Genomic DNA, 12,328 nt, shown 5'->3' with positions numbered 1-12,328 from the left:
GATTAATTTTTTTGTTATTAGTATTTTTTGAAGAAATAAATGATTGATTAATTGTTAAATGTATTTCATTTCTATAAGCGAAGATTAATTCTTGATCACATGATTAGCAACCACCACGTAATAAAACTCATCATTGTTTCTGCTTTACTTTTCTCTCTTCATTGTTTTGTTTTTTTAGATTATACTGTAGGTTTTTCAAAGAACAGTATCATTCATCATCACTATGCATAATGCAAATCTAACTAGAAAAGTAACACCCAAAGGCGTCTCCCTCTATGAAATAAACCGTCTATGAAAATCCATTATCCAATTTGCAGATAACAATTTCGGATTCCAAGCTGCTTATTTTTTTAATTTTAATAACTTACCAAGTTCAAATAATTAGTAGAATTGGATAATAGTACTCAAAATATAATCCAATTCTAAAATAAAGAATTTGCAAAAATTGCAAATTATCAATGTGCCATGTTTCCTAATTTCATTGGTCCAAACAGAAAAGTTGTAGTTAAAACTTTCTAACACTAATTACTACAATTCTCGTGATTATACACACGACTCAATTATTTCAACTTCTGTAATGCTCTTATAATAATTACACAAAACATTAATCACTTTTTTTTTTCCATTGCCCGAATTGTCACCGTATTTGACATTCAGAAACAAGTGCAAGGCTTTGATTAGAAGAATTGTGTTAAAAATTGCACTAACTGCAACAGATGATTAAACATCAATTAGATGTTCTAACATTGAGATTGAATCTTTTTTAAATTAAAACAACACTAGGGATACAGATGCAATGATCTATAAACAATATCTCATATCCACAAATACAATTAAAATGAACTTCCAATCCATGTTTTTGCTTGATATCAATCATCATCGTCGTCAAGCGCATCGCCTCCGTTTGGTTTACGGTTATCTTCTCTAATTTCTCCATCGCTCTCTTGTAGCTCAGCTGAATTCCCTCTAACAGGACTGGACTCTGGTCTCCTTTGTACCGGTTCATCATCATCAGATTCTGACCATGCCCTTCTCCGTCTTCCTGCAGCTGATGAAGGCGCAGCAGCCTTCACAAAGAAAAGTAAACGGTTACAACTCAGGCAACAAAGAATGAAAAAGAACCACAGTATCGTCCATATCTATATATACAAAATATGTGCACTCTTCCTTTGCATGTTAATAGTTTGGCTGAAATAATAACATACTAACTGGAAACAAGCCAACAAAGTCTTGTCAATTGGGTAGGTCGGTTAGTTGAACTTTAATTGAGTCAATCTAAATTGGGCCAAGTTTGGACTTTAAAACTTTCGGATCATTTCAGGCTTAGATAAGTTTTGGGTTTGAGTCATTTCAGGTTATTTCTGAGTTTAGGTCATTGTTTTTACAGGTCGGGTCATTTCAGAGTGTTTGTTTAGGGTTATTTCTGGTTTAAGTTGGAAGGGTTTAGATTGTTGACTTTTTATATTGGGTTGAGTTTTTGGGTTCGTGTTAGAATTGATGAGCCTACGCTAACACAATAGGCATGCTAGAAGAATCATCTCTTCAAAATTTCATTTAACAACCTAAGGAAGCTAACGCAATTCATCTAAAAACTACAGCAATGTGGAAGAATATTTTAAATTCTAATCTAATAATTCAATTAAATGAAGGCACAAGCATTGAAAAAATGGGATTAGATTCTAAAATATGACGTTAGATGCCAAAAGCGAAAAAAGTGAAAAAAAGGTTACCGTCTCATCCTCCATATCAGAATCTTCTAATCCGGCTGCAGCAAGAAGATCCTGAGCATTTTCACCATTGTCGTCATCTTGATCATTCATTCGAGTTGTGGATTCTCCATAGTTCCTGTTGGCATCTTCATTCTCCATTTCTTCCCGATCATCCATCATGTCAGGTTCCTCATCATCTCTCTCATAACGTGATTTGTTTTTATCCTTCTTTCTCCTCTTTCCACCTTTTCTTCTCCTCTTCTCACTATGGCCACCCTCTTCATCATCAATTTCAGACCTGTCCCTTCGCCTCGACCCAGGGTTGCTACTCTTCCATTGCTCCTGAAGATGGTAGCAGACAAACAAATCAAGCAAAGCTCTTTGAAATCAAATAGCTCTCTTCTTCATATCAAGGCAGGCAAAATATGTTGTAAGATTTCCACACATAACACGCACGACTCAAGTTTTAGTGTCTCCATAGCAAAAAAAAAAAAAAAAAGAAACTCCTCAGGCAAGAACTTGAAACAAAATATATGTTGTGAACAACTTTTTATTGCAAAAAACTGATCAATCAGTAAAAGCAAAACAAGGAGAGAAGGAATAAGTTATGAAATCTGATAAACTTGTTTTTAGTTTTACCTTATACTAACTTCAGGAGGAAATAAAATCATATTGCTAAATCAAATATATGCAATAGTTCAAAATCTAAAACTAATTGATAGACCGTAGATAAAATCTTGCCTGTACACGCTTAAAATGTTCCTCTGCCTGCTGGAGCCTTTTCTGCTCATCTTCCTGTTTTCTTCTCTCCAACTGTTTTGCAGCAAAAAGTATTAAGCAAACATAAGCAGAAAAATATTCAAATCATGATAATCATAGATGTACAAAAGGATAAATCAAGTTTACACATGCTGACCAGATATTTCCTTTGCTCTTCGGCCTTACGACGGGCTTCCTCGGCCAATGCAAGCTGACGAGCTGCTTCTTGTTTCTGCCTGTTCTGCTGCTCTTCACGTTCAGCGGCTTCCCGGTGAACTTTTGCAGCTTCAAGCAAGTGTTTGCAATATTCAACATGGGTGTTAATCTTCTTCTCATCAAACCCATGAAGGTGAAGGTTTGATGCAGCAGATAATTGACTAAAAATGCGAACGGCATTCTCTAGCTCTGCAACTGTTGAACGAACCTGTAATATTGTGAAAAGAGAATATGATTAGACGGTGTATTGATCTCTTTTTGTCCACTGCAGCCAGTTGTAAACAACAATATGATTCCAATAGATCTCAATTAATGAATGATGATATGGATCACAAACTAGCCTCATTTCAACTACACTAGGACAAGTGAAAAAAATTGCACTACACAATTTAGAACCATTTGATCTGCATTTTATAAAACACCCAAATTCCCAGTAGTATAAATAATGCAGATCGTAGGCAGAATCAAATTGAAAATATCTTACTGTCTTTTATCAACATATGCTTTAACTTCTACAAAGAATATCTGTGTATATACTTTCTTACAAGGTTTTCGTCAGTCACAACACTCCAAGCTCATCTCTCCACCATAGGAACACCTGGTTTTTTTACCTAAAGGATGCATTTCCACATGATTGGAACTTGTAGTGTTAATGGGAGAGGACCCCTTTGAACTACCTATTAGCCATTTATATTACCATTCCTTACTACTAATGCTAAATAATGATACGCACACACAACTGTTGTTTAAAGATACAAGGCAGTATAACAGTATCTCTCATGATCTGCACAGCCATTTCATAAAGAAACTTCCCCAAGGGATGAGTATTGGCGAAAGAAAAAAGAAATTGATATGATTTTGATGAAACAACCTCATCCGCAGTCCTCTTTTCCTTCTGTAGTGTTGATGTTGAGAATTTCTGCATTGCTACTCCAGCATCAAACCGTAATGTGTAGTTTGAAGGAGCCAAGTGGATGGCTCTCAATAAAGTTTTCTTGCATTCTTGCCATTGTTCAGCTTCATAATGCGTCCTAGCTAAGTATAGAAGAATTTGGGAGTCCGTATTATAATAGAACTTCCGCAGGCAATTTTGATACTGCAAGATAGCAAGAATTATCACTTGGTGCAAAAGATCAATGTATAAAAAAAAGAGGGGGACAGCATTTTAAACCGGTAACTCACCATTTTTACAGCCAAAGCAAAATTTCCTTGAGCGAAGAAAATATGAGCCAAGTTTATCCATACATCTGGCATTTGGACAAAAACGCTCCCACTTGCACCTTCTTGGACCTAGAATAGCTGTAGCTATATTACAAAATTCTTAATTTATGTTACATGCATAATGACGAGACAAATTACAAGCCCAGACCTGTGTAAAAATATCTTTTGAAACATCAAACTGGCCTTTTTCTGCCAATACTACTGCAGCACCATTAGCAGCATATAAATTATCTGTATGCTGAACAAGGACCTGTACAGCATGTGGATACATCAGTTGCAGCCAAATTTATTCATAGCATGTTGTCAAAATAAAAACCATTAGCAAAAAAAAAAAAGGAATTTAAAGATGAATCCAGGTCAGCACAAGGATATCAGAAGTTTAGATCCACTGGCAAAATGATTTTTTAATTTAAAGAAGAAAACCGGAATTTCAGAGGAACTATCATTCAGAAGAAATTACAATCCTCATCAATTCTACATCTTATAGTAGACTTGTACGTATTCTTTTTGTTCCTGTGTAAGAGATGTTTCTAAAGTTGTATAATGAGAGACATCTCCCAGAAAGAAGAAGAAGAAAAAAGGAACGGATTGAAATTATATGTAAATGGAGAGGTCTCTCCAATATGGTAATTGAATGTTTGAGCTTTCAACTTAGGGTTAACCTGTAGTCAGAAAGGTCACAAACTTCTCTTACATGAGATAGTTTAATAGTGCACAATTGTTACTACCTTATCCATTAATACTCTGCTGCCTTAAAAGTCAAACTGAACAAAGCAAATTGTAACCAGTAAAATTACATTCCAAACAAAAAATATTCACCACTATATTAATTAACAAATCTATTCTGGTCCTATAATTGGAATATATGCATACATGAAACAAAATTTCTTCAGAAATTTGAAGATATCAAGAATCGTTACTATTGAGATATTTTACACTGCACAATTTTTACTATCTTATCCATTAATACTGTTCAGGTAATTATCAATACTTATCTGCTACCTTAAAAGTCAAACTGAACAAAGCAAGTTGTCACTGGTAAAATTACATTCTAAACAAACAATATTCCATTATATTAATTGACAAATCTATTCTGGTCCTATAATTGGAAATTTGGAATATGTGCATACATACAACAAAATTCTTCAGAAAATTGAAGATTTCAGAATCTTTAGTAGAATCATATATTAAAAGAAAGTACATCAAAGTGGCAACTAACAGAGAAAAGATGGTAAAAAACACGTACTCTTGTATATAGTTCCTTGGCTTTTTCCAAATGGGTAGCTTCCAACTTGGGATTTCTTTTCTCATTGCGAATTGCTGCAAAGTAGTTCCAGTTCCCCTATAAAATATCAAATAAGCATATCAGATTTAGATATTGTTTTGAAAACATCTGACCGTGAAAAGAGAACACACAAAAAAATGCCTTCTCATAATGATAATGAGATGCAAACTAATCAATTTAAACCTTGGAAAAGCATTGCCTGTAGTTAGTTATTAATGGAATACATAACTGTTGAGAACTGGGTAAAATGATGGCAAGTTAACAGAAGAGGAATTCAGTAATTCAGAAGTGAATGCTTACACACCAGAGAAAGAATAGCATAAGAATCCTTCCCATCAGTTGCATCACTAGCAGAACGCAATGTTTCCTTTGCTTTTACCCAGTCATCATTCTTAAGCTCCAAATCACCAAGCATGGATAATGCATTGGGGCATTTGTCATTCACCTTCAGTGCCTCATTAACCTACACTTATAAAAGTTGGAATTATTATCAAACAAACATGTATATAATAAGAAAAGAAAATCGAAGCTGAGATTTTCCAGTTAATAACAACCAGTTCAATGCTTAATTGAAGATTATTTCGAGCTTTTGCAATGGCAGCAAGCCTCAAATAAGCATCAATGTAGTCTGGATACTGTCAAGAAGCAAAGGAACAAGCTTGTTAAAAAAATAGAGAGTGCATGAAAACCAATAAAGCAAAGGAAAAACAAGGAAAAGATGATATGTGATCATATTTATCAGTTTATAACAAAAAAAATGGCATTTGTTCAACCACAAGGGAATTTAAATAATCAAGAATGCGAAAAATCTATAGAAGTCTTGGAGATATCCTGAAGAAGAAGGATAATCAGGGTTATTTTCTTAATGGGAGATATTTTGAGTCTGCAAACATACGTATAGCTTTAGATCATGCCAGAAGCAATGGGTAATTTGAACCGTGTTAAAGTTTCTAACCTAAAACCAATTGGTAATATCAGGTTGAGGGCCCACTTTAATATTAGGCCATAGGAAACTCAGTACTTAATAGATGTGGGACTATACCACCTAACAAACTGCAACAAATCAGCTGTCTTTAAGCCAACTATCAAACATAACCAAAAATGAGATTTCCCTCTAATTCAAACGGTCCCTTATAATTAACTACAACTAGTCAAATAAATGCTTTTGCCCAATAACCTTTTCCAACTGCAACTTAACCCCTATCGTGGACAGGAGTTTGAGTAGAAAAGACAAGTGGCGCATTTGCAGATGATACCTTGAATAATATCAAGCGATATAATATGTTTGCAATTCCTGTGTTATGCAGCTGCTCATGTAATCTGGCAAGGTTAAATACAGCTGTTACTTTATTCCAGGGTAGTTCCACAGCAAGACCGTCTTCCTCAAGTCGATGGAATACTTGCATATCCTTGTAATCCAAGACTGATGCACTGGCTTCAATAACATAGGGTTTTGGCTTATTTCCAGTTAAAGCAAGCCACACACCATCTCCCAGAGCCTTGTTGAAACTTTCCAGAGCAAGCTGTAAAATACAAAACATCAATTGCCATAAGTAAAGAAAGGGAAGGCAAGTTGAAGATTGTGAAAATGTTACTTGCTGTGTAGCAGTATGTTAATTTGCAAGACAATAGATAAAAGTTTAATGGCAATATCAGCAAATATGTACAGAGTAAAACTGAATAATATCAGTTGAGCCATAAGAAATCTGCACAGACCTCAAGTTCTTCCCTCTCAAAATGTAGAACGCCAATGTTGTTGAGCACTTCTACTGGCACAGCTTGACCTCCCTTTTCCAGAAGATTGCGTGCCTTAACAAATATTTTGAGTTTTTTAAAGAAAATAAATATTAGAAAGATATGATAGCAATAGCAGAGAACATAAAGAATCAGGTCAATTCAAAAGGAGAAAGCCCCTACTGTCTTGAAGGAATCAAGAGCAGCTCCTGTGTCGGATGAAATTAACAACTCCGCTAGATCAAGAAATGCCTGTGTGTAAGTTACAGTTAGAAACTCTTTAGTACAATGGCAAGAAAAAAGGATGCCAAATGGCAAATGCCAATGTCCACCAGCTTAACTCTGAACATTTAGGTTAATCTTTCAAGAAAGTTTCAAATTGAAGTAATTATACACAATAGTAGACAACAAAGTCTGAAACATAGTCCATTGACATAAAACTTTCTTAAAGCATATAAAGTACCTGTGCATCACGGGGATCAATTTTTGTGGCCTTTCTCATAAATTCTTGGGCCTTATCAACCTGACCAAGCTGAACATATATGTGCCCAAGTGCCTACAGGAAACAATATAATTCAATAAAATACAAAAGCAAAAAACCTCAAACCGAAAAACTCAAAAACAAGAAAAAAAACAACAATCCCATTTTTACTCACCTTTAATGTCTCACAATTGTCAGGGTAAACCTCTAAAACTTTTTCGAAGTTCGAAAGTGCAGTCCTAAAATCTCCTGATTTAAGTTTCACTTGCCCCAAACCTGTTGCAACAAAATCAAATTAATGGCAAATGACATTTCAGGAATAACTTTGATATAATCATCATGCTTGGAAATTTGATATCAATCATTTTCATCAAATCGTCCTATCTCATTCATTATTAAATGTTTGAAATTACACTACCCATCTGATTGATTTTGTCATTTCCACACTTAAAAATTGTCACATTAGAAATGACACAGGTAAATTCAAGCCTGAGATAAACGAGTTCAAACTAAAACTAAACAATCCGGCAACATAATGCACAAAATTAGTAGAGTGTTTCAACTCAAAAGTATATTAAATGGGTATCTTACCATAGTAAGGAAACACAAATTCTTGGGGCTTATTGATTTCCTTGATGGATGCCATGTAATAGTACCCAGCTTTTTCAAAGTCCCCCTACACTAAGAAGAAAAAATATTCCTCTCATCAGTAAAGAATCAAAATAATCACAGTTTGCGGAGGATGCCTAATTCAGTAGCTTTAGATTGTTTTATTATTAAATAAGCCCATCTATTTCCTTCTAGGACAAAATCAGATCAAAAGGGGAAAAGAGGATAAGCTAATGCATTTTCGGTTTTGCTATCAACAAAGAACAAGCCAGGATATCCTCACATTTCCACATCTTTCATCTCAAAGTAGTAGTAATAATATTAAGGGTTGATTAAAAACAGAGAAATAAAGGAATAGTATTTGGACCTTGCTATGATAAGAGCGTGCTAGATTATAGAAAGAATGTGATTTTGTTGGTCCATGATTCGTGACAGCAAGAGCAGTTTCAGTCAGTTGCTCAACTAAAAAGTGTTGTCCAGTGAAGAAAAAGTGATTTGCCAGATAATTTAGTGCCATTGCACAATAGGGATATATCTCAAAAGCTCTCCGCATTTTGTCCATGCCTTTCTGGATCCCAGCAGCTGTAAAGACATATTAAAGCATCATCACTACACCAAAATCAGGAAACAGAACAAAAACCAAACCACAGAGAACATTGAACATAAGCAGAATAATCGTATCTCCCAGCCTACCATCATTTGCTTGCAAATCCATGATTGCCAAAGCAACCAGAGCTTCAACATTTTCCGAGTCTAACTGCAAATATTAATTTTTGGAGACAGAGAAATCACCATGCCATATATTATTGCAATTTGAAACATAAACAGCTGCAACACATTCATAAAGAAAAGAAATGTAATTGATTGAACCAATTACCTCTAAAACCCGCTGAAATGCCTGTCTAGCCTTTTGAAATTGACCCAATTTATATCGACAGAGACCAATCCCAAGTCTGACAGCCCCAGGACAATTAGGATACACTTGCAAGGCCCTCTTATAAAAGCAATGTGCTATGTGAGTTAACAAACTTGTCATGATTTTAAATCCTCAAGTTAAAAAAGCATGAACTGCTGAATAAGATTAATGTAACAGACCTTATATAACTCCAATGAATCAGCATAACGACCACGATTGAACTCAACACATGCCTGAAGATATCAGAACGAGTTACTTACAGGAAAAAAAAATGCAAAATATTAATTCATGCCCTAAACTGGATTACCAGGCCATTCCAGCCAGAGCTTTACTTCTTTACAGAAAAGAATGAGCTTCCATAAAATTTATCATGCACAATTTCTCAATTGTATCAATTGTATGATGTACCAGAACTATGGTAACTTGCACAACAATATCATAGAAATTAACAGCTTATATCATTATCCCTTCCTTTAGTAAAACCTTCAATACAATCAATAAATCTAACACTACTATAATATCACAATAGATAGAAAGAAAGAATAATTAAGTACACCTGACCAAGAAGAGCAGGAACATTATCTCGATCTCCTTCCAATACAATCTTAAACGCAGAAAATGCCTGTTCTACTTCACCTTTTGCCAAGAGAAGCTGACCTGTAAGTAATAGACATTGATTGAATTCAAAGGCATATCAACAATATGGAACAGTTTCTGACCTCACAGGAAAAGCCAAAAATGATAGTAATACAACAGGTTATCAGCAAGAGAATCATATGTTCATCACAAACTATGCTAGATACCAAGCATAACCTAGTATTAATAGGAAAAGTAGAAAAAATATTCTTCGACTTAAAACCCAGTTCAAGGATAATGACACTAATCAGTATCTGCACATATACAACAGCATAACAGAGTCCAAAAATGTTCACCTTTGCCAACCCAGGTCGAAGGCTCATGCATATCAATTCTCGATGCTTTATTGTAATATTGTGTAGCCAAAATAAAATGTTCTTCTTTTTCTCTCTGTCTTGTCTCAATTTTTCCAAGGTAGCTGTAATAAGCCCCTAAAGCATTTAGGATAGCAATCCTCTCGTATCTAACATCAGCATAATATTCATCAATTTCTACAAAAAAGGAGAAAATTTCAATCAGAACATGCAGATAAACAATTAATCAGTAACCACAAATTCAATAAAATCAGTAGTAAGCAAAAAACAGTATGAATAACAAAACGCAGAATACCAGGACTGGATCCTTCTTCCAGAATTTGTCGAAATTGTTCAACTTTCCCTTGTTTAAAGTACTCCCTCTACAGAATCAAGACCAGAAAATAACAAATATAAAGTATATTCTAAAAAATAAAAATTCAGAGACAAGTTAAACTAATTTCAACTCAATTTTTGCAATGAAGAAGATCGCATTTGCGGGGAGATACTATAAAAAAAAACGAAAATCCTAAAACATCAACGTAACATAACGGAGACAATTCCACAAGCTATAATACGAAAGATTTATCAAAATTAAAATAAGAAAAAAGAGCGAACCGCGATTATGAGCCAAAGATCGAGAGGAGCTTGCTCGGCTTTAAGGATATCAAGAATATCAGAAGCATCTCGGGGAAGTTGATCCAGAGCCACCCGTACTTCTTCCTCTGAGTTTTGAACCGGTATATACACGCACGCCATTGATTGCTAGATCGAGACTAAAAATTTCTCGAACAAAAAATTTAAGCGTTAATTCGAGATAAACCCTAGCTATATACCTCTACCTATTTTGAATTTTTATTTTTTTGGATGTGTTTCTAATTACAGCTAATAAGGAATACCTGAGCCGCGACGGGATCTTCAGTTTATTTACATATATGTGGGTTAATATATTATTTGTTACCTGAATTTGGCTTTAATATTCAATTTGATACATATTTTTTTTAATTTGGTACTTGAGTTTTTCCTTCTTCTGATCAAGTATTTATATTTTTTTACTGAGTATAAATGTCAAATATTCATTGGTCCGAATAAGTTTATATTTTAATCACTCAATTTTAAAAAATTACAAAATAATTATTGAACTATTCGAAAGTTTTTATTTAAGTCATTTGGTTGTTAAGTTCTTTTTTTAATAAAATTTGACCGGTGAGCTCCAAGAAATTCAACGATTTGTACAACAGATTAATACCCATCAATGAGTTTAAGAATATATCTTACATCTAAGCCGATTTGACAGTTAGTGTTAATGGTCGTAGAAGAAAATTGTTTGAATTTTTAATTAACAAATTCGTGATATTCAAAATTATTTCGTAAAAAAAAAGAACCATAGAAGAAAAGGAGAATGAAAGTTTTTGATTGGTGTAGAAGGTGCGAATAGAGATGACCGCAAAACAATGATTTTAACAACTTAATAACTTAAATGAAAACTTTTAGATAACTCAATAATCATTTTGTAACTTTCAGAAGTTAAAACCACTAAATATAAATATACTAATGACATTAAATGCAATTTACCCTAAATTTTATTATTCAAACATCGAAATTAAATAATTGTGCCCAATTTGTAACTCATAAATTAAAAACCAATTAATCCAAAATTAATCAATCTTCAAAGGCAAGAAATTTAAAAAGTTAATATCTTAATCTAAATTAATAGTAGACTTGTTCAAAAGTTGGGATATTCAAGCATGAGGGCTAGCTCAAAAAATAAGAAAATTTGAATAAAATAAAAGCCTAAAAAATAAGTTTAGGTAAAAAAATTTAGGCCCATTTTCTATTGAGTTTGGCATCAGACAAAATTTTTAACTCGAGACCGACCCGGCTCGGTTTGATATATATCATTTATATTTTAATTATGATAATTGCATTTATAAATTATACATAAATAAAACCCAAACATACTCAAAGTCTTCAATCTTAATTTCTACAGCCCATGCCTAAGCTCACATCTCAGCCATTAAACCTAATTTCTAATCTCAAAAAGGAAAACCTCCTTGCTACAGTTGAATTTTTAGTCAAGTCAGTAACTCACTAACTCAGTATGTATTTTTTACTTTAATTTTTTTTCTATCAATTGCTGGGTTCACTTGATGGGTAAATTTTGAGAATTTAATTTGGGTTAATTTATTTGGGCTTAAGAGAAAATTTAATTTGGTTTTAACATTTAGGTAAAAATTGATCCATTTGATCGATTTAGTCACTTAACTTTTACACATCTTTAGCAGTAGATTTTATAAGACCGTTAAAAGAAGGCAAGAGACTAAATAGAAAATTTTAAATTTGGCCCGAAAACCTAAATTCAAATAAATTTAATCATTAAAAAGTTACTTAAACAACTTGAAATTCTAAACTTGAAATAGTTCAATGTAATAATATTTTAAATTAAAATGTCTTGGACTCAAAGTGAAA

The 12,328-nt window shown here is 33.6% G+C and overlaps 1 protein-coding gene across 1 annotated transcript; it reads right to left on the bottom strand.

The window, feature by feature from the left end:
• Positions 1–720: 720 nt before the first annotated feature.
• Positions 721–10,779, bottom strand: LOC107929933 (protein CTR9 homolog). The gene is made up of 24 exons (XM_016861479.2): positions 10,478–10,779; positions 10,176–10,242; positions 9,863–10,057; positions 9,487–9,587; positions 9,110–9,163; positions 8,892–9,008; positions 8,708–8,771; positions 8,382–8,596; positions 7,997–8,081; positions 7,581–7,681; positions 7,388–7,480; positions 7,108–7,176; positions 6,907–6,999; positions 6,447–6,713; positions 5,745–5,825; positions 5,495–5,653; positions 5,152–5,247; positions 4,054–4,155; positions 3,867–3,974; positions 3,556–3,780; positions 2,626–2,892; positions 2,451–2,522; positions 1,731–2,051; positions 721–1,067 (listed from the first exon to the last, which is right to left on the bottom strand). The coding sequence occupies exons 1-24, from the start codon at positions 10,616–10,618 to the stop codon at positions 870–872; spliced, it is 3,291 nt and encodes a 1,096-aa protein (XP_016716968.2). The 5' UTR covers positions 10,619–10,779; the 3' UTR covers positions 721–869.
• Positions 10,780–12,328: the final 1,549 nt, after the last annotated feature.

The sequence above is a fragment of the Gossypium hirsutum genome, chromosome A07 (genome assembly GCF_007990345.1).
Source record: "Gossypium hirsutum isolate 1008001.06 chromosome A07, Gossypium_hirsutum_v2.1, whole genome shotgun sequence".
Classification (NCBI taxonomy): domain Eukaryota; kingdom Viridiplantae; phylum Streptophyta; class Magnoliopsida; order Malvales; family Malvaceae; genus Gossypium; species Gossypium hirsutum.
The sequence above is the reverse complement of the archived record's forward strand: the minus strand, read 5'-3'. Positions and strand labels throughout refer to the sequence as shown.